Here is a 25,340-nt window from a genome sequence, read left to right as displayed (position 1 = left end):
GGTAGCTGATCAATGATTCTCTCTCATTATTGATGTTTCTACTTTCTCTCCCTCTCTGAAATCAATAAAAACATTAAAAAAAAAAAATACCTCCTGCTTCAACCCTAGGCCATCCACTGCTTTCTCAGCAGCAGTTTCTAGCTGAGAACAGGTTGACCATCACCAGGCAAACAGATGAATCATAATCAGCATTTACTTCCCCAGTTCCTGTTTAGACTTTCAGCTCGGCTCACCTGCCCCATCACTTCCTCAGTGCTGCAAAAAAGCCACAAGCTAAAACCTCTAATCACAGACACTCTCAGAGTTCCCCTTTCTCTCAATTCTTGGCCTGCTATAAGCAAGTAGTGTTCTGTCCCCTCCAACCTTACTGCAGAGCAGCAAGTGCCCTAGACAGGTGCTGGCCCTCCTGGGTCTGCCACACTTCTTAGAGACATCCCCATCCTTCGTTCCATCAAGAAACTCCCTGTGAAAAGACCCATTACACCCCTAAATGCCACTGAGGTACTCTCAAGTTTCTGGGGATATCTTCCTGTATGGGGGATAGGGATCATGCTGCAGAGCAGAGAGGGAGTCATCGGACCTGAGTTTCAGCGCAAGAGACGTGCTGGGCCTTCCTGCTTGGCCTCCTGGTTGGGAAAATCATCACTTGCTACTTTTTACAAAAACAGCATGGCCCCCAAAGTGGCTTAACAGGGTCCCCCAAGCCAATGCCTGTTAGCCCGAGCACATGGTTCCCAAGCCCTAAGTACATCTCAGGTGCCTCCAGGGATTACAGTATTTTTCCACCACCCTCTTTCCCCAGCTTCCACAGTCTTGTTTCTCTTTTCCTTTCCCAGAACTCCCAGATCATGTTCAAGGTCCATTTCTGGCTCCCTGCCCCAGGTCTCCGTAGCTTTCATCAGACATGCAGCCTACCACTGTAGACAATCCTCTAGGAGGCTAATACCTGCCCATCACTTTTGAGGGAGTCAAGAAGCTTGGTTATTTGTCTCATCTAAAATGTGCTGTGGGCTCTGTTGGCTTGATTTCATTTTTCAAACGTTCATTTCATATCTGGAACAGATTGGAAGTTATCACAGGAGCTTCAGGCTGACACTGCAGGAGAGAGAATGACTGAAGGCACTATACTGGCTGACAAACTTCACCCAAACTTGAGCTTAACTGAAAGTGGGGGTGGAGGGAGGGCTATGGATTCTGAAGGAAGCAAAAAAGAAAGCTGTGCCAGGAGAGAAAAGTGGAGGAACTTCAGAGAAAGGGTGGGACAAGGAGGCTCTGTGACAGTTCTTTGCTATCCAAGAGACCAACTCTGAGTCAGCATGGCCTATAAACTTTCTTGTGGCAAATCCTGCCAGATCCCCATACACAGAGATGACAGGTCCAAGAACCATAAAAGGACAGAGGGCAAGCCAAGCCCATTTGCTATTCCCTGCCTTCCGTAAAAGGAGGGTTCTGGGCCTTTGTCTTCCCAGCACTCACCTAGAATGTAGCTAGGGAGGACCTCAGAGATTTCCTGCCCTGCTGGTTTGTTGCACAACCAGAAAGAGCCACACACACTTCCCAGTCAAGTCGTGGAGGTCCCAGAAATGCACACACTCAATTCCCTCAATAACATGTCCCCCCCCGAATAGGCATAGTCTGAGCAGGTAAAGGGGGCTGATTTAGTCTCTATTCAGTCAACTAACATGCCAACAACTTGAGGCAGGTTGTTCACAGTTGCCCAGGTATACAAAGTAAGTGCCTTCTCTGTTGGTTGGAATGCAGATTGCAGCAGCCACTATGGAAAACAGAATAGAGGGTCCTCAAAAGATTAAAAATGGGCCCAGCCAGGTGTGGCTCAGTGGTTGAGCGTCAACCTAGGATCCAGGCGATCGGGGTTCGATTCCTGGTTGGGGCACATGACCAGGTTGCGGGCTCATAGCCGATCAGTGACTCTCTCATCATTGATGTTTCTATCCCTCCCTCTCCCTCTCCCTTCCTCTCTCTGAAATCAATAAAGATACATTAAAAAAAAAAAAAAAAAAAAAAGATTAAAAATGGAACTGCTGCCCGGCTGGCCGTGGCTCAGCGGTTGAGCGTCAACCTAGGATCCAGGCAATCGGGGTTCGATTCCTGATCAGGGCACATGCCCAGTTGCGGGCTTGATCAATGACTCTCATCATTGATGTTTTTCTCTCTCTCCCTCTCCTTTCCTCTCTCTGAAATCAATAAAGATATATTAAAAAAAAAAAAAAAAAAAAAAAGAAGGAACTGCTTCATGACCTAGTGATTCCATTTGTGGGTATATATCTGAAGAAACCCAAACCACTAAATTGAAAAAATATATGCACCCCTATGTTCACTGCAGCATTATTTATAATAGCCAAGACATGGATGCAACCCAAGTGCCCATCAATAGATGACTGGATAAAAAAGTTGTGGTACCTACATACACACAATGGAATATAATTCAGCCATAAAAAAGAATGAGATCTTACCACTTGCGACAACATGGATGGACCTAAAGAATATTATGCTAAGTGAAACAAATCAGTTAGAGAAAGACAAATACCATATAATGTCACACATGGAATCTGAAGAACAAAATAAATGAACAAACAAAATTGAAACAGACTCAAAATACAGAGAAGAGACTGATGATAGTCAGAGGGGAGGGTGGTTGGGAGACTGGGTGAAAAAGGTGACGGGATTAAGAAGTAGAAATTGGGCCCTGCCAGCATGGCTCAGTGGTTGAGCATCGACCTATGGTCCAGGAGATCGCGGTTCTGATTCCCGGTCAGGGCACATGCCGGGGTTGTGGGCTTGATCCCCGGGGGGGAGGTGCAGGAAGCAGCGGATCAATGACTCTCTCATCATTGATGTTTCTATCTCTCTCTTTCTCTCCCTTCCTCTCTCTGAAATCAATAAACACATATTAAAAAAAAAAAAAAGTAGAAATTGGTAGTTACAAAATAGTTATGGGGATATAAGTAGAACATAGGGAATACAGTCAATAAGACTGTAATGACTATGTATGGTGCCAGGTGGGTACTGGAAATGCTGGGGGGAACACTTATTTATATATATATGTTTTTATTGATTTCAGGGAGAGAAGGGAGAGGGGGAGAGAGAGAGAGAGAGAGAAACATCAATGATGAGAGTCACTGATAGGCTGCCTCCTGCACACCTCCTACTGGGGATCAAGACTGCAACCTGGGCATGTGCCCTAATGGGGAATTAAACCTCCATGTCCTAGACCATAGGTTGATGCTCAACCTCTGAGCCAAGCTGGCTGGGCTGAGGGGAACACTTTTAAAGAATATAACTGTTTAACCACTATGCAAAATAATATTGAATATAAATTGTAATTGGAAAATAAAATTTAAAAACACACCCACTTCTTTTCCTATCCTCAAAAGAATTAAATTAAAAAATAGTAATAAGTGCCTTCCTTCAACTGAAAGTAGTACCAGGAAAAATTCACATTGAGTATCAATTATCTCTTTGTTAGAACAAACAAGAAGAAAACCATACAAAGAGTTTGGACCACTTGGAGCAATTATATACAACTATGGATAAAATGAAGAAGGACTTACCTCATCTACAGACACAGGCAGGACGACTCGACTACAAGAGAGGGAAAAACAATAACAACTTGAGGCTCTGAAACCTGCACAAGGCTCTTAAAGTATCATCTTAGAATAGTGTTAAACATTTTTTGCACATGACACTACATTTAACTGTCAGAAAACCAGCAGAGAATGGCCCCAAGTGCTTCAAGGCTAAGACACTGTGTGCCCTTCTCGTATCCCATTTAGAGCCCTGTGATTCAGAGCAAACCTGTCCCCCAACCAGCTACTTCCCAGGCAGGCTTCTGACTCACGTTTGGAACTGCATTCTCCCTCTCCTCCATTAATCTCCCCAACAAAACTCGCCAATGAGTCTAGTAAAACAGAGAGGTTAACACAGGAGGACCTACCCCTGTGAACTCTGAAGTGAAGATGAGGATTCAGACCCAAAGAATCAGGCCCTGAGGATTCACATCTCTGTAGACTCAACCCTCAAGGTGAAAGGCTAGGAAGGGGCCAAGTTCCTTGGAGGCTGAATCACTCTAAGAGCATGCACCAACCATCTCTGCCCTGGGACAGGATATTACAATACAAGCTACTACCACAATGCCGCCAAGAGAGGGGACACCCAACTTGTGTCCTGACCCACTGGAAGCTGTCCAAAAGGCACCCCAACTGATCACTGTCTTTTCCTTCTCCATTTCAATGACCACTGATCATTGAAGGTACCACCAAAAACCTGAAAGAGAAGCCATGGCCTGCAAAGTCCCCACACTGGTCAGAACCTCACATAGGTGAGATGGTTAGCAACACTCCTCCGGGTGGCTTTCATTTGTCATGCAGAGCAAGAGACAACCCCTATTTCAAAGCTGTGAGGTCAGAGGGCTGATATAAAAAAGCTTGGGTGTATTCATACAAATCAAGCCAGCTTCCAAGCTGACATATCAGTTCCCAGACCCTAGCTGGAACCTCCCCTGGAGACTCCTGTATCCTGCGTGCTTGGTGAAGCATGAGCTGCTATACCCTCTGTCCTGTGCAGTGGTTCCACCAATCGGGATCCTTGCTCCAGACTGGTAAATAGTCCGCTCACTATTTTCTAGTTCCACAAAGGTCTACCAGGTAGCAAGAAACACACAGAGGGGTCTGAGAAAAACATCACACTACAGGCAAAGTACCAGGCAGAAAAGTAGCAGGAAAAACAAAATGGGTTCCAAGTCTTTACTTCCTGCTAACTCCCCTCATCCAAAATGACTCAAATAACATAAATCCTGAGGTTACTGGATGCTGCCTCTAACACTCTCCTCCCACTAGAAAAAGGAACTTGGCCCCCTCAAGCAAAAAAATATTTCCAACTTGGAGGCCACAATTTCAGCACACTCAGTAGAAACTTCCTAGAAAATAATCTTCAAGAACAGCATTAAAAAATCACATCCAAGAATTTGCAGAAATCAAATCAAGGAGAATGCTGTTAGAGGAAGTATCAGAAAAATCAACAGGGACAACCTTCAGACCCTGAATGGACACCAAGTCTCCCCCAACACCCAAAAAAGAGAAGGGCATCATCCAGTTCCTGACAGGATGCTCTGAGGCTGTTTACATTACAGTTGCACAACGGGACATTTCTCCCTGGCTCATTGGGAGCAAAACCACTCCAGCAGCAAGAGTGCAATTCCAAAGGATAGCGCCACAGAGGGAGTGCTGGGTTGAGACTGGAGCTGTGCTCACTTCAGTGTGACCTTCACTCACACCCTTCCCAGAGCTGCAGTGCTGCAGCCACAGCCAAGTGTCTCAGATGCCCCCCTCCGTGTCCCCCGCCCAGGGATACACACACATGCTTGAGCACGCACAGGGCACAAGTCAGGCAGGAAAGAAACGCACATGCCAGGTAGGCTCTGCATGCCTGGCACCTTGGACCTTTCCCTAGCAGGCTTCAAGGGGAGGAGAACAAAGAATGGAAAGGGAGGACCTCTCTTCAAAACTCATTCAGATCTCTTTTGAAGGGCCCTTCCCTTCCCTGCCTGACCTTCTTTACAAAACTACAGGTTTCTACAGATTCTCAGATTCATCTGGGAATAGAAAAAAGGTTCAGGAGAATGGGAAAAGCCTGTTTTCTGGACAGTCAAGAATCGAAAGTGCACCATGCTCTCTTCCTGTTAGCATCCTAAGGTTCTTTCTCCTCACCACATAAAGCTCTGAGCTCTGGCTGAATCAACAACAGACTGGATATCAAGAAATTAACGTAAAGGGCTTAAAAATAATACTCTTTAGCTGGGATGACACCTGAGTTTCTGCATCCTTTGCTATCCAAAGCTCTATACTATGTCCTAAATGCCCTAAACACCTCCAAGGAGCAAGTCAGATGGGGAAAAGTGCCTTCACTGACAAAATGGAAACAGTCCTCCACACACTTGTCTGGCTACCAAGTGAGTTCCACGAGTTGCTCTCTACTTGGACATCTCTCACTTTCAGAATTCCTGGGTTTCTGGCCCAATACTGTCCACTTGCCCTCCCATACAGGGAAGCACAGTGTTACTGTAAATGCCACACACATAAATCCAATCTCTCCTCTTTGAAAAGCAAAAAAAAAATAGTACTGAGATGTTTTCTTGGAACCATGAACTTCAGGGATGGGTCATCTCACATTTGAAAAATTTAGCAATCCAAACATCCCCACCTGTCATCCAATCCCCTGGACTTCAGGAGCAAGTCCATCACCCTGCAGCTCCTCCCAGAAGTCACTAGTTTCCGCCCCTCAAGAACTCCCTCACCCTGCACTGTCTCTTTCCAATTAATGGCCTTATGGCAACCTCTTCAGTTCCTCAAAGCAAGTTCCCCATTTCTTTGCACCAAGACTGAGAATTCCCTAGAGATAGGCTGCCCCTGATTCCCACCCCCACTCCAATGATTCTTTATTCACAAACATACACTCTTTCCAAACTGTTCTCTACCCTGGTAACATCCTAGCCCTCTCCATCTCTCCCTCATATCATGTCAGCCCCTGCCCAATATTTTCTGGACTCCTTACCCAAGTGTCCCTGAGTCCCAAGTAATCATCTTAAGCTTTTCTCCTCAAAACCTCCTCTTCTGTACCTAGCACTTGCGCACCATGTCATGCCACCTTAGGGGTGGGTCCTCAGACCCTTCTGTCACCCAAGCCTGGCCCTGACTCCCTCCTCCCCTTCCTTTATCCACTTATTACAATCTTTCCCTTGATACTTAAGGCAGCCATTCATTCTCCAGGTTCCCCTCAGCACTGCTCCCCATCATCTCAACTCCATTCCTGAAGCTGTCTTATCTGATCTTCTGAGCCCCTCAGATCTTCTGTGCATCCCCCAAACCCCTCCCCACCACTAGCTAGCTCACCGACCCTGCCTGCCCTTGTCCAACTGTTCCTCAGCCCCTCAGACAACTCCTCCCTCTCCCGCAGGTCCCCTCCGCCACTCCTGCAGTTCTGGCTGGTGCCTCCGCCCCTCAGCCCCCTCTGCAGAGCCACCCCACATCTCATCCAGTGCTCTCGATCCTCTCAGCCCCTCATGGCCTGTCCAGCTCTCATTGTCCCCTTGACCCCTTCTCAGCCTCTGTCGGGCCGGCATTGTCCCCTCGGCCTCTCCTCTGGCCTACTCAGCCCTCACTGCCCCTTGGGCCCCACCTCAGGTGTTGTCGGTCCCTCCCTATTCCCGTTGGCCCCACCTCAGGCCCTGCCGGCCCTCACTGTCCCCCTCAGCCCCTGCTGGGCCGCCCAACAGCCCATTCAGCCCTCTCCATCCCCTCGGGCCCAGTTTGGCCGCTGCATCCCCTCCGCCAGGCCACCTGCCTCCCTGGTCGTCAACCCCGACCCTGCCTTCCTCCTCGCTCCCGCACGGCCGGCCGGACACTCACTACTCCTTGAGCAGCACCATGTCGCTTCGAGGCTCGGCGGCTGCCCGCTGCCCGCCCGGCTTCCCGCCCGCTTCCCGGCGGCCTCTGTCCCCGTGGCCCCGCCCGGCCCGGCTGCCTGTGCGTCTTCGTCGTGGTCTGCTCCGTCTCGCCGCACTCGCTGCGGTCCCTGCGCCGGCTCCTGCCCCCCGGCCTCGCCGCCTCCCGCGCCGCTGCCGACGCCGCCCGGAGCTCCGGTTCCGCAGCACCGCGCGGGGGCGGGGCGTCTCTGCGGCAACCAGAGCGTCACACGCAGCGGTGCGCACTGACGTCAGCGCGGAGGCGGAGCCTTCTCCAGAGGGTCCCCTCCCGTCCTTAAAAGGGCCGCGGCGTCAGCCTCCGAGATGGGCACCAGGCGTGCGCAAGACCCCGCCGCTAGGCGGAGCCGACGTCGAGGTGTCGCGCAGGGTCTTAGGTGTGACAGTTCTGCAGCCAGAGAAGATGCACCTGTATGCCTGGGCCTCCCCAGTGGGGTGGGTTGAGATCTAGGAAAGGGCTGTGTCAAAAAAATATTAACCATAGCCAAATTTACGTGCAACTGCTCTTCTAAGTGCTTGACTCCTCAGGACAACGCTACCAAACAGTACTATTACTGTCCCTGTTTACAGATAGGAGGAGGCAGAGGTTAAGAGACTTGTCCAAGTCCAAAGCTAGCATGTGATGGGGCTGAGATTTTCACCCAGCAGTTTTAATGTAATGTCATTCATCCAATTAGTATTTGCTAAGTGCCTGCTGTGTACCAAAACCTATGATTTTGTTGAGAACGTGAACAAGGCAAAGACCACCTAGCTTTTAGGGAACTCAGGGACAAGGGGTGTGTTTGGGGGAGCGGTGTAGGTGGATGGCTGGAGGAGAAGGAGCCAGGCAGTTAGAATGAATAAAGGGCTGTGAGAGGTGAGACACAGGTTTGTTGGGGTTACACCAGGAGATGCAGTGAACCAAGGCATCCTGGAGGAAGAGCTTCTAAGATGAGATATGTGGGGGTTGGGAGGGGAGGCATTTACATAAAGAATGCAAAGGTGCATTGGGGGGCTGAAAGAAGTGACTGGGCGTGAAATTTGGGTGTCTGAGAAGCTGTAGGAGGGGTGGTTGGGGCCAGGTGATGTAACTCCTAGTAGCTGATGATAGATAGGGTGTTTGGCGTCCATCCAAAGGGCACAGGTGGGCATTTAGGGGTTTTAAGCAGGTTTGGTGTTTGAAGGCTCACTCTGATGGCTGGGTGGAGAGGGGATGGACTGGGCCAGAGCAGAGGCAGGGAGGCCAGTTAGGAGGCCTCTGTAGAAATCCAGGCAAAGATGGACTAAGAAAAACAGTGGGGGGAAAGAGGAGGGAAAAAGGGATGGATTCAACAGCAACTCAGGAAGTAAAATCAGCAAGGCTTGTTGACTAATTGGCTGAGCCAGTAAAAGGAAGGAGGTTTCTGGCCTAGGAGCCTTTAGGAGAACACAGGAAAAGCAGACTTGTACAGGAGGAAATAATGACTCCAGCGGTGAACTTAAGAGGCTCCCAGGTGATGGTTAGTGGACTGCATAAGATAGGGACTTGGGAAGGGAGGGTGGAGCTGGTGGCTGTATTGCTGTTAAGCCATGACTGGTGCCCCAGGACATCCCTGAGTATTGCAGCCATTGGCCACGCATTCATTAATCCTAGAGAGGGAGCAAGGATTGCCCCAGAGATCCAAGCCCAGGCCCCGTGAGAGAAGGCCAAGAGAGGAGATACTGTGACCCAAAATCCAAGATGAAGTGAGTGGCCTGGAGCCTGGTCCCCTGACCCTCCCAGTGTAGCTGCCCTTCCCCCCAGCAATATCAGTAAATATAATTGCTCTGTGCTGGCTGTCTCCAGGAAGTAACTAAACCCTACAATCTGGGACCTTGCAGTCTAGTTGGAAAAACTACATTTACTCATTCACTCCATGGGTATTGACTGAGCTCCTAGCCCTGTCCTAGGTCCCTTTCTAGGCACTCAGCAGGATACAGGAGTGACCAAGAAAAATGACACCCTTCCCTTGTTCAGTGGGGGGAAACAGAATATAAACAAGTACAGAATTAACTTTAAGTCGTGGTAAATGTTATGAAGAGGCTGATGTGTGGGCCATGGCAGGTGCATTAGTTGGCTGGCCAGGGAAGATTCTTAGAGGAAGCAATGCTTAGATAGAGACCTGAATAACTAGAGGAATTATTGCTAAGCTGGCTCTTAGTTAAGAGTTGAGCCAAGGGAGTTTGGAAGGCTATGCTGGGCACTGGGAGAAATAAAAAGCAAAATAACAGTCAAAATACCTGAGGCTCTGCCCGGCTGGCATGGCTCAGTGGCTGAGCCTCGACCCATGGACCGGGAGATCAGGGTTCGATTCTGGTCAGGGCACATGCCCAGGTTGTGGGCTCAGTCCCCAGTAGGGGGTGTGCAGGAGGCAGCCAATCAATGACTCTCATCATTGATGTTTCTATCTCTCTCTCCCTCTCCCTTTCTCTCTCTGAAATCCATAAAGACATATTAAAAAAAACAAAAACCTGAGAATCAGCTTCTGCTCTGGAGCTGCTCATGGAGAGTGGGCCTGGTACTTGCAGAAAACTGTAGTGACTGGAGGTAGCTTACAATAAAGGTGAATGTGTGTGACACAAAGGACAGTGCTGGGGAAGATTGGAGGAGAGGCCTCCTGGGCTGGAGAGTGTAGGGAACATCCAGGACAAAGGGGAATTTGAGCCAGATTTGGCTAGAAGGAGGGACCAGCATCTTCAGATGGAAACTAGCATATGCAAAGGCACAGAGGCAGGAGTCTAGAGGATGGAATCTGGGGCCTGGGGAGACCAGAGAAGAGCCTCTGGTTAGAGCAGTGATTTTCAAACTTTTCATCTCATGGCACACATAAACTAATTACTAAAGTTCTGTGGCACACTAAAAATGTATTTTTTGCCAATCTGACAAAAAAAAAAAAATAGGTATACAGTAATTTTGATTCGGTCACACTGGACAGCTATTACTGTGTTGGCTGTTGTCATCTTTTAATTTGACAATCTAAGGGAAGAGGTCAGTACCCCTGACTCAACAGTCAGATATTGCATGTTTTAAAAATTGTTGCAGCACACAGACTGAAAGTCACTGGGTTAGAGCATGAGTGGTTCACACGATGGGCACCCACACAGGAGGGACTGAGTGTGGGCCCTGAGTGCCACGCCAGAGACCTGTAGCTCTGTTCCACGGGCAGGGGCAGCCAATTGAGGGCCCTAAGGAATCTCCACTCCTCATCATCCAGATTCAACTGTTAGTGAGATTTTGCCACTCTCACCTCTCTTTTCTTCTCTGAAACATTTTAAATGTCAGGCGTCATGTCATCTTACCCCTCCATGTTTCAGTGTGCATTCTAGAAATATGAATGTTTTCTTAAAAATTGTAATGCTACCACCATACTTAACAAAATTCATAATTTCTTGATATCTCATACTTGGTTCATATTCAGATTTCCCTAATTCTCTAAAAAATATTATTTTGTAGTTTCTTTTAGGTAAGTTTAGTATCTTAACAAGGTGAGATTTTTTTTCACACTTTAGTTATTTGTTTGTTTATTTATTTTTAATTCCCACCCGAGGATATGTTTATTGATTTTAGAGAGGGAGGAAGAGAGAGAAATATCGATGTGAGAGAAACATTGATCAATTCCCCTGTACCAGCCCCAACTGGGGATTGAAACTGTAACCTTTTTGGTGAACCAGAGGACACTCCAACCAACCAAGCCACCCTGCCAGGGCTCACATTTTCTTTTTCGTTGTTCTGTTTCTTACAATCTCTTACTCTAGCAAGCTTCAGGTGTGCGTAGGAGTTAGGCCTTATATACAGGGCTAACTCCTGTATATAAGGAGTTACATACACAGCACTCTCCAACTATTCCCCACTGTGAGCCAACAGCCCACCTGTGGGAAACAGAGCCCCTGGTGCCTGAGGTCCTGGAGTCCCAGGCCCACCACTTGCCACCTGTGTGACCTTGTGCAAGTTACTGAACCTCTCTGTGCCTCAGCTTCTTCATTTGTAAAATGGGCAATGATAGTGCCTACTTTGAGGCACTGTGTATGTAAAGCAATTTTGTGCAGTATATGGCATATTTCCATATTATTATTGTTGGGGGAAGGGGGAACATTGCTGCCTCTAAGCTACTTCTACATCCTCCAAGCTTAAAGGAGAGAAAGGCCCTGGCCGATTTGGCTCAGTGGTTGGAGCGTGAGCCCGTGGACTGAAGGGTCTTGGGTTCGATTCTGTCCAAGGGCACGCACCTCTGTTGCAGGCTTGATCCCCTGGCCGGGGTTCAGGGCGCATGCGGGAGGCAACCAGGCAATATGTCTCTCTCACATCTGTTTCTCGCTCTCTTCTCCCCCCCCACTCTCTCTGAAAAGCAATGGAAAAAATATCCTTCGGTGAGGATTAAAAAAAAGAAGAGAAAGAAGTTAATCTCCAGTGTCACAGTGATCTGTCCCTCCTGTCTCCCTTTCCTCGCCTCCTTCCCCCTCCCCACCTCTGCACTCCTCTAGCTTCTCTCCATCTCTCTCCCTCTTTCGCTCTCCTCACTAGCTCTGTTTTTCTGTCTTTTCTCTTTATCTCGCCTTTCTATCTCTATAACTTTCTGTTTCCTGTATCTCTCTGTCTTTAACCTCTCTCTTGTTATTTCTCCTCTCTCTGGTCCCTTTTCACATCTCTGTCTCTCTTTACCCTGTTCCTGTCTTTCCCCACCCCTGTGGTCAGTCTTTGTCACTCTATTCTGGGTAACGCATATTCAGCCTGTGTTTCTTTTCTTTCATCTTCTCTGCAGCTGTCTCCTTTCCCCTGTCTGCTCTCTGCTCTGTCTTGGCTCCCTCTCTCCCCCCCACTCTTGGTCCCTCTCCCTCCCTCCCCCCCCCCCCCCCCCCCACCCCCCCCCCCCCCCGTCTCTCTCTCTCTCTCTCTCTCTCTCTCTCTCTCTCTCTCTCTCTCTCTCTCTCTCTCTCTCTCTCTCTCTCTCGCCTTCATCTTGGAGTCTGTACATCTCACGGTTCCCGCCCCCGGACTGTTTCTCCTGGCTGGCTGGCCCTCATCACCACCTTGGTCACAGACACACCTGTAACCCATCTCTGGGTATCTCGGGGAGACTGTGTTTCACTGTTTCCATCTTCTGCTCTGTCCCCTCCTGGCTGCTGAGAGCATGTTCTTCTCTCAACTTCTGTCTTAGTCTGTTTTAGCTGCTTTTCATTTTATTTCTGTCTCTCTTTTTTTCAATTTCATCTTCTAAGTATTTATTGAGCAACTGTTCCATGCCAGGCACCATTTGAGGCACTGTTGGTATCACACTGACCAAGACAGAGCACGTGCCAGCTCTCAGGGAGCACTTGTTCTAGTGGGGACAGACACCACACAAACAAACACGTGACCCTGGCTGCCCGGCTCATCCCACCAGGCAAGGGAGTGTGTTGGCCAGGCAAGCCATAGGCAGGGACTCTAGCCCATGAGGGTGAGCTGGCTCTGCCTTGAGCTTTGTCTTACAATTCCATGTCCCTAAGTAGGGACTGTGGGTCACTCTAGAAGCCAGGTTCAATACATTCATTATGTACCAGGCTGGGGGAGATACAGGTAAAAAGAAAAAGGTTCCAGCCCATGTAGGGCCACAATCTAATGCAAGACAAATATAACATCTGCTGGAATCAAGGAAATAGACAGCAGGTGCTTTGGGCACCCAGAAGAGGTGAAGAGGGACTTTACCTCCACTTCTCTTTTTACCCCTGATGGTGTTTGGCCAGCATAGGGTTAAAAGCTATTTGAGCAGCCATGATATTTTAAAAATATTTTTTAAGTCAATATTTGAAAATGGTGATATTTTATATAAAATTCAGGATTTCCAGCTTCTCTTAAAAAAAACACCCAGAAGATCTGGCAACACATGGCCATAATTGATTGAAGCTGTGTCAAGGCTATCCCCTGAGATGGAGGCTGCAGGCTCCAGGTCCCCACAGTCCCCACCAATTCCTCATGTGTCCCCGGCACAGAGGTCAAGGTCTAGCTGCCCCTGTGGCAACAAAGAACTCATGCTGTGGCTCTACTTATATTAGAGAAATATTTCTTTGTGATGTCTCGATCAAACACAGGAAAATGAAAGGTAACAACAAAGGAAGTGGCAGAGCCTCAGCTTTTGAGTTTTCAGTCCTGACAAGTGGGACATCCATCTAGGATCTCTCCGCCCTGGCTACCATGCAGGGGGCCACTGCTTATCCCTTCCCCAGATGGCCCTCAAGGCCATGAACATCCCTCCCCTGGGCCTTAAGCCCCCTCCACCCAGCAGGGTCAAGGGCCAGGCGTCAATCAGGCTGCCTCCTCCCCTCCCTGGCTGTAGGGCTCTCCCTGGGGCTTTCCTGGGGGGCCCGCTTGCTCTCTCCCTCCTGCTGACATGGACCAGGGCCCTGGCAGGAGGGTGGCCACTTGGTGGGAATTCTGTAGGAGGAGCAGTCATGGCCATGACCACTGCCTTAGGACAAAAGAAAAAGGGCAAGGATGTACTCCCCCCCCCTAGAACCAGAAGTCACTAGCAGCCCTGTCTTCCCACACAAGAGGCCCCCTACTTATCCCCTCCCCACCTCTTCAAATGGCAGTGCAGAGGCCAAACCAGCAAAGCTGGGCCATGGTGGATATAGCACAAGGGAGGGGCGGGGCCATGGAGCATGTTTCAGGTAAGTTATAGGGAATCTGAGCAAGAGACCAGGGGCAAGGGAATGTGTAGCTTTGGGAGAAAGAGACACAGGAACTGAGGAGGAAGCAGTTCTTGTCGTTCTTAGCATACATTTATTGAGTGCTTACTGTGTGCCAGGAAGTAAGCCAGGTGCTAGAAACAGCAAAGGGGCAGGAAGAGTTAGGGTCAGCTACCAGGTCATCAGTGACACTGTACTGACAGAGGGAACAGATGAATCCTTCAGGCACAACTCTGAGGGCCTGGGCTGGGTCCTGCCTTGGTTTTCCCAGCAATAGAAAGGGAGACAAGACCCTTTCCCTCTTCCCCATCCAGGTTGAGAGGCACACAGACAAGCCCCTGCATACTCCTCTAAACACGTTCACACCTGACATATGATCTCATACATCTCATACCTCAACACATGCACACACACATGTATGAACACACATATGCACACGTGCACACACAGACAGGCACAGCCGAGCAGTTTTACAAGGAGATAGATGGAGGTGCTACCTATATGCTGTGATCTGAGCCACATTCTCCAACATAAATCTGTCAGTGCCTGAATATTTATCATCTAGAGATTATCTTTAGAAGCTTTTTGGCCAAGTCTCTTACCAAAATGTGAAAGACATAAAAATGAACAAGGGGACAATTTCTTAAGGCTTTTTCCTTTAAGAGGGGTTCTGAGAGGGGTGGGATCAGCAGAAACAGACCCCACTTCCTTTACTTGGCCAGGAGTCTTTCCTGGTCAGAGCTGCCTAAAGTAGGTGTCCTATTATACTGGTGGGGTAGAGGAATGGGAGTGACCCTCGTTTCCTGTGCTATATACACTCTTCCAGGGTCATACAAATAGTGCTGTCCCTTGTTAAACGCCTTTTTAAAAAATTTTTAATATTTCTTATTGATTTCAGAGAAAGGAAAGGGAGAGAGAGAGAAACATCAATGATGAGAGAGTCATTGATCGGCCGCCTCCTGCACGCCCCCGACTGGGGATGGAGCCCGCAAATCCGGACATGTGCCCTGACTGGGAATCACACCACGAACTCCTGGATCCTAGGTTGATGCTCAACCGCTGAGCCACGCCCGGCCGGGCTGTTAAGTGCCTATTAAGTGCCAGGTATACTACTGTGCAAACACTTTACGTCTGTGTTCACCAAGCCTCTTAGTGAGGGTATTATCTCCATTTTACAGATAAGGAAACTGAGGCTCAAGACTTGCCTAAGGTCACTGATGTGGCATGTGTGGCACAGGGAGATGGAGCCTCACTCTGGGAAAGGACAGGGGCCCAAAGCTGCCAGGGGCCCAGTGCAATCTTGGATCCACCCAGGAGGTTAAGTGACTAACTTCAGAGCATGGACATGCTGCCTGCAGGCCCCCCACAGACTGCACAGCCCAGAGACCAAGGAATGCAGGTGGTAGCTCCATGCTAGCAGGCCACCCCCATAGGAGACACTGCTTCTCCTTCATGACATTTGGGAAGCTCTATCCTCACTCTAGGGATCGGGGTGAGTTAGAACATGCAGACAAATGGACTCACAGAGCCTGCCTGCCCACCCTGACCCCCAACCCCAGGGGAGGGCTGCAGCTTGTAAAAAACCAACCCCCTCACTTTGAGGGTCCTGGACTCCTCATCCTCATAATCTCATATCTATATTTGGGGAAAATGGGCTACCACCTTGGGTTTGGGCCCCTGGTAATTGGAACAGATAAGGAGCCTCGCTGCCCCAAGAGCCCATGAAAACCTATCATATTGTCCTCCAGGGGGAGCTGTGGCTGCAACAGCCCCTGAAACAGTCCTGTTGAGAAGATTTCTCAGAGCTCTCTGCCAGAGCCCCTCCCCATAGGATGCCCGCAGCCAGACCCCACCACCCATTACCCATCCTATTTGCATCTCGGCTCCAATTCTGCCCACAGGCTGATATGCAAGTACATCGAAAACTGCACTGGGCTGAATGTGTTTCTGCTGCCGTCTGAGACAGTCCCACTCACGTACCCTGATTACTGGTTGTCCCCCATTCTCAGTGTCCTTGGGGCCCAGGGCAGTGTGAAGCCCTCCACAGACTGCACAGCCCAGGGCGAGGGTGAGGAGGGCTTAGCAGAGGGTTGATACTGGATACTAGAGGGGAAAGGAGATGGAGCAAAACAGACAGGCACCTGTAACCCTATCTGTGGCGTTAGGAGGGAGTGTTGGAACCTGCCCTAGTACAGGTCCAGGCAGCAGGAGCTGCAGGAACAGGCCAGGAGGGTCTGGAGGAAGCCAACAAAGGAACACCTTGACCTGAGTCTAGGGGGACTGGAGAGGAGAGGGGTTCCTGACAATACTTCTGAGACTGGCCCAGCCCCCTTCCTCACTGACTGAAACCACTGTCTGGGCTCCTTCACACCAGAAGCCTGAGGACAAAGGGGAAGAGGGAGGGCCATGGCCACTTGGTGCTCACTGCCTTTGATCAGCCCCTGGTACCTTTCCCATTCCAGGGCACTCCCCCTCAAGGGTTGGGGTGACCAGAGAATTGCTCCCTCAAGAACCCTTCTGCCTCCAGGGCCAAGATGACTCCACTGAGTAGAAGTCATCCCGTTCTCAGAGGAATCTCTTGGCTCCAAGAAAGTGGTGCCTGGGTTTGCTTCCCTTCCTCAAGCTGTCGCTCCCTGCTCCCAAAGCCTGGTGACCCCTGGGGCTACTACTTTGGTTGGAATGTCCTCGTGTAGAGGGCTTTCTTTGGTTGCTCCAATAATGTTAAGACTTAGAAACAAGTCCTGGTTCTAATCTTGAGCAAACTAGTCCATCTCCCGGGCCTCATTTTTTTTAAACTGTAAAATAGAAACGATAGTATCTATTTAACTCTTGTATGATTCAGTGATGATAACCCATCAATTCTGTACAGTCAGAGCAGAATGAGTGGCTCCTGACAAGGGGGTGCAGGGGTAGGTGGTAGCCTAGCCATCTGGTACCCTGTTCCCATTTTCATACCTCTAATCCCCATGCACTGTTGGTGTAGACTGTTTTCTACCCTGAACTCGTTTGTCAATGCCTGCTTCTTTCCACATAGTGCCCACACCCTGCAGGTGGGTGGGAGAGAGAGGCAGCAGCTCCTACTTCCGGTGCTGCTGGGGACAGCACAGGCCTTGTCTGTAACCTCAGTGTTTTCCCAGCTGGAAGGCCCTTGCTAATCAACATTTCCCCAAACTGTACGCCTCTGCCACTGGGTCTCAAACTTTGGGGGGCACCAGAATCACCAGGTGGTGCTTAGCAAAATATCAGCTCCAGATTCCCTCTAGGCCAGAGGCAAGACCTGGAGTCTGTATGTTTAACAAGCACCAAGGAGCTCTACTGGGCCACACACGGAGGATGACTCTCTGATTGTTAAAACCATCCCCCCACAGCATACCACACTCCCTCTTGGAGAGCCATTAAGTCCATGAGCATGCCAAAAAGTGTTGCAAGTGCTTGCTGCAAAGAAACATGCTTCACTTTAACGCAGCATTTTCCAAATTTGACTACAAAACTTTTTAAAAAATTAGAATAACCATCAAACCTCACACAACTAGTGTCCTGAGGAAAGGTTTGGGGAATGTTGATCTTATTCTCTTTTTAAAAAAATATATGTTAAAAATTTGTATTTAGTTACTGATTTTAGAGAGAGGGAGGAAAGGAGGGAGAGAGAAACACTGATTTGTTGCTCCATCATCCATGCATTCACTGATTGATTCTTGTACGTGCCCTGACTGGGGATTGAACCCCCAACCTTGGCATATTGGGATGATGCTCCAACCAACTGAGCTACCTGGTCAGGGCTTAAAATATGTTTTAAACAAATATTTTTAAATTGAATTTATTGGGGTGACATTGGTTAATAAAATTATATAGGTTTCAGGTGTACAATTCTATAATACATCATCTGTATATTGTATTATGCGTCCACCACCCCAAGTCATAAACAAATTTTTTAAAATATTTGAGTGGACTGAAGCCTAGGAAGATTAGGTGTATTCAAGGTGCTCAACCTTGAATTTGGGCCTGGATATGCCCCTTTCTGTTCTCTGTCCATTCCCCCCACCACATCTTGCCTTTCTTTTTGAGCTTGAGGCTCTCCTGGGATTATCCTGTGTCTTGAACTCAGGAGGAACCCTCAGGATAGTTGACCAGTGACAGGAGATCTCAGCAGGGGATAAAAGAGAGACAGGATTAGCCTGCTTGGCTGGGAAAAGCAGCAGAGGGGGTGGTCCACTTCGAAGATGTCTGTACAAACCCAATTTAGGGGTGGCCGGGGGGGGGGGGAGTCTTTTCCTGGCCCTTCCCCTCCCAATTTGGCAATCATCCAGAGATTGTGAGCAGCTGGGTATGACTGGGGCTGGTCAGTGGCAGAAAATCTTGTCTTGCCTTTTCTCCTCAAGCTCAAAATAGGCATGTATAGCCCTTAACTGATATGCTAACAGGGGCAACCCTTAACAGGAGGAAATTTGATTTATTGCTTTGTAAAAAGAAGTCTGATAAAACTTAAAACAAAAAAAACCCCTATAAACCTAAAAATCCACCCACCCCTCTTGGCACTCCCAGGAAATCCCAGACACATTTCTGGGGCAAGTCCTGGTGGGTAAATGAGGCCCACCTGGCGGAGGAAGGGAGGCCTCTCCCATGTAAACAGCTCCAGGGCTCTGGAGGAGTCTGCCAGCAGGGGGCGCTGTAGCTCCACAGCCTCCCACAAGCTCCCAGATGAGCCAGGCTGGCTCTAGGGTGCTGAGACTGCTGCAGGCCTGACTGGAGCACATGCCCAGAGCCCACACCCTACCCCCATCCCACACACACCTCTCACACATGTCACATGTACATACCCACACATACACAAACCCCTAGGCCTCTCACATATCTACCTCCCCACCAGGCCTGGACCTCCATGTCTATCAGCCACAGTCTCACTTCCACCCCCACAAAGACAGCTGTGTGTTGGTACCCCTTTAATTTCCTTCAGGTCACAGACTGGATGAAGGGTGGCAGTAGAAACTTGCTCTCCGCTTAAGTTCTGAGGTCCTTTGTCCCTGGCTCCTGAGCCTCATGTGGCCATCCAGCCCTCCAGCCCCTCCCCAGGCTTTAAGCCAGGGGACTTCTTCTCCAAAGGCCTCTAATAAGAGGACAGGCCATGGACAGGTCACAGGGGGCTGGAATTACAAAAGGAGTTAGCACCAACAACAGGAAGCAGGTTCTTCCTTCCTTAGGCAGCCTCAGACTGACCAGGGGAGGAGATGAGGGGCCAGGCGAGGGGGGTGCAGACAGTGCAAGCCTTTGTCCTCAGGCAGGCGTGATTGGTGGGCATGCAGTAAATGGCAGATCCCTCTGCTTTGGCAAGAGGCAGAATCCAGATACTTGAGGGAGACAGCCTGACTGTCAGGGGTCCTCCTGGCTCCTCTTTCACGTACCATGAAGCCTCAAGGCTCTAGGGTCCCTCAAAGGTAGAGCAAAGCCCTGGGCAGCCCCTGCTTCCAGCAGTAGGAAAATCACATGTCCAGGCCCTCTCCTGTCCTTCACAGCAGAGCTCCAAGGCAGGACCAAGCCCCAGGAGGGAGCATGGACTCCAACATGGTGAAGGAGAGGTTCCTGGGGGTGCATGGAGGTCCTCTGGGGTAGGGAGGAGGACATTGGTGAGTCACTGAAGCAAGGGCAGGAGGCCATAGTTTTGAGGTGGTGGGCATTACACAAAAGCCTCCTGGTTGGATGAGCCGTTGAGCTTGAGGAAAAGCTTCTCGTCTTCCTTCTTCTGCTGCAGCTGCCTCTCCAGCTGGCGCCGGTAGCAGATGAGGTAGAGGGGCAGGCAGAACCCCAGCATGCTCATGGCGAGCAGCCCCACGTTCACCTGCGGCGGCAGGGATGAAAGTTGCCATCAGTGGGGCAGGGGACCAGGTGGGGGCTGTGGTCTTGCAGAGTCCAATTTAAGACCCTTCCTCACACTCAGGTTTGGGAAAGGGGAGAAAGTCACAGGACAGGAAAGGAAAAACTGAAACTGGGATGTTCAAGAGGCAGGAGGGCCACATTCCAGCACCTGAATTCCCCAGTTGTGAGCAGGCCACCCAGCAGCCCACAGGGCCTGCTCTTTGCCTCATCCCCCACCCCTTAGCTCTGACCTTAGACCTACTGATCTGAATCTCCAGGGGTGGGGCAGGGACAACAACTGGATTCTCTTAATCTCAAAATCAGGTCCAAAAAGGGCACTTTTCTTCTCCTGCCTGGCCACCACTCACCAGGGGACTCTGATATGATCTTAACCCTCAGCTCCCAAACTTCTTGTCTTTAGGGCTCTGGAAGCCCCAGAGCAATGCTTCTCAGCTCCCACCCAGCAGAGTGGGGCCAATGCCTGTAACCCACTGCCCCCTGGCCCTTCTTACCCACAGTGGATCTCCTTGGAGGGGACCCATCATGGCGAGAAACAGGGGCTGCTGCAGGAGAGCGAAGAGTGCACTGACTAGAGACTGCAGTCCTGTGAGGCTGCCAAACTGGGTGGAGGGGTACCTGCGGGGGAACAGACAACCTGTCACTGAAGGTCCACTCTCAGGCTTTCCAAATGCTCCTCGGCCTCGGCCTGGCCCCCGGTGTGCTGGTGCCAGAGAAGAGGCATGATAGACTCAGAGAAGAGCAGGGCAGGATAGCCTCAGAGAACATCAGATTACTTTCTGCTGAACAGTTGTGCAAAGTGAATTTCTCTTTTGGACCAACCTAAGGTCCCAGACTCTGGGAAGGACCCCACCCTGCCCAGGTATGCCCTGGGCCCATGGATGTCTGGCTGAGTTGAGTGGAAAGTGTGGTGCCAGCAGGAGTCTGCAGCTTGGGAAACAGGTCCAGGGAGCAGGATGGAGGCTGGGCCTGGCGCTGCTGTGCCCTTATCCAGAGGAGCATAGTCTAATCACAGAAACACAGCATCAGAGCTTTCAGCAAACTCCCTCAGACCCTTCCAGGGCAGCTGCAACTTCCTCCAGGTCTGGGTGGGTGGGGGACATGCAGACCTGGAATGACCCCCATGCAATGCTGCTGGGAGGGGGAGAGAGTTTTGGCAAAATCTTAGAAAACATCAGGCTTTGTGGCCCCAGAGATGGGAAGGAGCTCCCAGTGGGGAACAATCTGGTCTTAGGTCAGAAAGATACAGTGGATGGTGTTTGGGTTCCAATTTTTGAGTATAGCCCTGGCCCAAGGAGGAAGAATGCTGAGGTTCCTTATACAGGGATGGCCTCTTAGAGAAAGGCAGGTTTCATTGTAGCCAAGGCCTGAGAAGGCTGTGGGTAGAGGCAGGCCGTGTGAGATTCTTTTTTTTTTTTTTAAATATATCTTTATTGATTTCAGTGAGAGGAAAGGAGAGGGAGAGAGAGATAGAAATATCAATGATGAGAGTCATTGATTGACTGCAGCCCGCAACCCGGGCATGTGCCCTGAACGGGAATTGAACCCCGATCGCCTAGATCCTAGGTTGGTGCTCAACCGCTGAGCCACGACCGGCCGGGCGGCCCTGTGAGATTCTGGGTGAGAACTGTCTGATACATTTTGGGCTCAGTTATCCATGTCGCTGCTTCCTGAGGGTCATTTGAATGTCAACATTGAGCTTTAGATAGCCAGAACCCACCCCTGCCCTTCCCATGAGCAACCAGAAGCAGCTCAGAACTCCATGGAGCAGCAGCCCCTGAGGCAATAATGAGCTGCACAGGGGCACTGACTCTGGCAGAGAGAACTGACTTCGTGTTAAATGCCAAGACTTGTGGGCACCCAACTGTCTGCCCACTGACCCGCCCTCCCACCAGGTATGGCCTTCCCCTGACACACCCAACAGAAGCCCTGTTACCAGTCCCTGATTCAAGAAAATGAACCCTGAGAGGGCAGGCTGAACCCCTCAGGACCTTAGTCCCACCACAAACCTCCCATATGTCACTCCCTTACCCTCTGTCACCAGGCAACCCGCAGCTCCCAGGACTTACACGGCAGCGTACAGGCCTCCAATGGCTGAGTGGATGAATCCCCGCACAATTGTATGCAGGATGAAGGAGAGGATCTGAGGGAGGGAGAACAGAGAGTGAGCCCTCACCTTGTCCCCCTACCCCAGTTCCTGGGGTCCTGAGCAATGGGGGCAATCTAGAGTTGGCTCATACCAGCTCTGCAGGGCCAATTCCTGAACTTTGGGGGATTCTGCGAGCCAGCTGTTAAACACAGTCATTATGAAAAGTTACATTTTATAAACTTACAATTAAGCTATATTAAAAACAAAGGTAATGAATACTTAAAACTTATCACTTCCTAATTATTTTACTATTATCTATGTTCTTAAGGTTTTTGTATGGTGGAAGGAAATACCATATGATGGTGTGCTACTGTAATTCTCTTTCCAACTCCACAACTGATGACACCATATTGATTGAAATCAGCCATGATGAGAGCAATTACACCATGGAAATTGGCAAACGCTAAAAATCAGCTCCCTCACCAACAGCCCCACCAAGGCTCCACTGTAAACTATGTATCAGTAGCAATAAGTAGGAGGTCATTAATCATGACTGGACCCCCTGCTATTGCTGACCTGACAACTGACCAGAGGTCTCCCTGCCTGGTCACTCAGGACCTAACATGCCTAGGAAAGCCCTGCTTTTTAAGGCTGCTACTGACAGGCTTTGCTAGTTCTGAGAAGCACTTGTTAATGATTTGAGAGGCACAAGAGCTGTCCACTTTGCCACCAGGACCCTTTGTTTGTTCTTCATACAAAGCCCTGCCATCCTACTCAGCAGCCAGGACCTGTTCCCAGGAATGTGGGCGGTGGAGGGGCAGGGGCCACTCTCTGCAGTGTTGAAAGAGGGCTGTGCCCGAATGTGTAGGCACATACTGGGGCAGCCTCCCTCTTTCCACTTCAACTGCCCTGTTGCTTTTTCATAACTTTTCTTTTAATAAACTAAAAAAAAAAAAAAAGATGCCTGTCCCTACTAAGCACTGCCCCTCAACTGGATACAGTGGTCAGGGCAAGGGTCTGTCAGTCTTGCAGAGAGGGCAGACACCAGGAGGCCAGGAAGGCACCAGGGAGGTAACAACACTCCCACCTGGAACTGGTACAAGTTTCTAATGATTTACTGTGATCTGCACGTCGTGTCAGCATATTCACGTGATAGCACCCGTGGGTGGGGCACACCTGGGTATTCAATGTACCTCAACACGTGGCCACTTTTAAAAAGGAAGGGACTCTTGCTTTCATCCTGGCCCTGGCCCAAGATACCATCTAATCTTGGGCTACACCCACCTGGGAGCAATGCCATCACTCAAGTCCCTTCAAAGTTCATAATCTTGGGGGCTGGGGCTAGTCCACTTTCATGGACCTAAGGGCGGAGGCAGACAGGTGATAAAGTCTGCCTCGCTCACAATCTCTGCCAAATGTTAGGTTTCAAAAGCATCAGAAACCAATGGAACGAAATTAAGCTTTTGAACCCAGATGCCAATCTTTTTCCACTCTCTATGATGTACAGATCTTGCAGGTACTCTTATATCTGAGGAACAGATGTTCCCATCAATACCAGATTAGCCAGGCCTTTCTGGACATTAGATTTCAGCTGTTTGAACAATGCAAAATAAGTAGCCACACAACCACCCAACATTGTTCTGGAAAACGGTATGATGGTATGCAAATGCACAAAAGACCTGGAGGAATGATAGAGCTTCATAAAGAAGAGTTTTTTGTGAAAGGCAATCCCAGTGTCATTTACAGCTCACTCCCAGCATCATGCACAAAGTCTGGCAGGTGAGAGGCTCTTTGTATAAAAAACAGGGGGCTAGTTAGTTGGTTGGTTAGTTGAATTAAATGAATGAAAAGTCACCATTCTCTTTGTTGATGACTTTCATGACACATCATGCACCTTTTAGTCTCAGTGTCCCCTTACCCCTCTTGACCTCTCCCTTTCCCCACACCCACCTGTAAAGGCAGGTTGGGAATGAGGCATGTCACCCCAAAGCCTACGAGCAGCACATTTGTGAAGGCAAAAGCCCGCATGGCGTTGGTGACCTTCTGGATCTGCCGGTCCCGCTTCTTCTTCTCGCCTCTGCAGAGACACAGAGTACACACTGGAGCTGGGGGCTCCCTGGAGGACAGTGAGCACTCCCAAGAAGTCAGGCCCCGGGAGTCACAGCTTGTGGACAAACAACTCAAGACTCAGAGACACCCAAGCACATTTTAGGGACTGTTGGAGCTAGACCAGCACTAGGGACACTCCCACTGCACCCTCTTGACTGAGTGCTGAGCTTGACCCTCAGTGGAGAGGTTGATAGGAGACTGCGGTCATCAACACACTGTACTGCTTTAGTGAAGACCAAGCTCAAATGATGGGGAGGGAAGCGCAGAGTGTGCCCAAGTTAGGACTTGGCAAAGCCTCACTTCATCATTGGCTTCAACTTCACCCAAATCCTGCAGGCAGCCCACTGTAAGGCAGATAACAAGCCAAATAAGGGAGTGAGTGGATTTCCCCTTGGGCGAGCTGAAGGGAATGAAAGAAACAAATATGCAGCAGATGGAACCGGAACGGGCACAAATAACCTCTTGGCTATAGGACCTGACCTAGATAACAAAGCATTCTCTATAATTATTTCCTTGTGAATTCACTATTACTAATTCTAGTCTCACCACCTTTAGACACCCCATGGACAACTGTATGACATTCAAGAACAAATGCCAAGTGCTGGGAGATGTGTAAGGAGTCTCAGGCCCACTGCTTCCTTACTATGTGACCTCAGGCAAGCTACTCAAACTCCTGGCTTCAGTTCCCCCATCTGTAAAATGGGTATCACACTAGTACACACCTCCTCGAGGTGTTGTGAGGCTTAACTGAGATATTGTGCATTAAGTGCTTGGCACAGGGCCTGATACAATAAACAGTACCTTATTAGACTAAGGTGGAGTCACAGAAGACAGCATTTAACTCATCCTCTGATCTTAGAGCCCAACCCTTACAAAGTAGGGCTCCAGTATCTTGTTTAATGCTCAGGATCATGAATAAATCTATTAACACCTACTATGGTTATAGCGACTTACCACTCTTACCGAGTGGAGTGAGCCTTGTAGGCAAGGCAGCACTGGGTTAAGATCATTCACCCATTGTGCTTATGCCAAGGATCTGAGTGCGATCCTAAAAGTGGAATGGTTTGATACCCAGTGTCTGCACATAGACCTTCCTCCTGTTTCTCCTCTTCTTTC

At 49.6% G+C, this 25,340-nt stretch overlaps 2 protein-coding genes across 2 annotated transcripts in view; both read right to left on the bottom strand.

Annotated features, from left to right (window-relative positions):
• The window catches only part of PITPNA (phosphatidylinositol transfer protein alpha), a 39,338-nt gene extending 31,843 nt beyond the window's left edge, over window positions 1-7,495 (bottom strand). The window contains exons 1-2 of the mRNA XM_016211121.2: window positions 7,425-7,495; window positions 3,573-3,603 (exon numbers count right to left, since the gene is read on the bottom strand). Coding sequence (XP_016066607.2) covers window positions 3,573-3,603; window positions 7,425-7,444 — 51 coding nt within the window. The 5' untranslated portion in view covers window positions 7,445-7,495. The remainder of the gene's footprint in view (window positions 1-3,572; window positions 3,604-7,424) is intronic.
• An 11,590-nt stretch (window positions 7,496-19,085) lies between these two features.
• Window positions 19,086-25,340, bottom strand: part of SLC43A2 (solute carrier family 43 member 2) — a 40,336-nt gene continuing 34,081 nt past the window's right edge. The window contains exons 11-14 of the mRNA XM_087825976.1: window positions 24,066-24,192; window positions 22,096-22,169; window positions 20,521-20,644; window positions 19,086-19,991 (exon numbers count right to left, since the gene is read on the bottom strand). Of these exons, the coding sequence (XP_087682102.1) occupies window positions 19,830-19,991; window positions 20,521-20,644; window positions 22,096-22,169; window positions 24,066-24,192 (487 nt within the window). The 3' untranslated portion in view covers window positions 19,086-19,829. The remainder of the gene's footprint in view (window positions 19,992-20,520; window positions 20,645-22,095; window positions 22,170-24,065; window positions 24,193-25,340) is intronic.

Source organism: Miniopterus natalensis, chromosome 17, assembly GCF_054644295.1.
Source record: "Miniopterus natalensis isolate mMinNat1 chromosome 17, mMinNat1.hap1, whole genome shotgun sequence".
Lineage (NCBI taxonomy): Eukaryota > Metazoa > Chordata > Mammalia > Chiroptera > Miniopteridae > Miniopterus > Miniopterus natalensis.
This window is presented reverse-complemented; position numbering and strand designations above follow the sequence as displayed.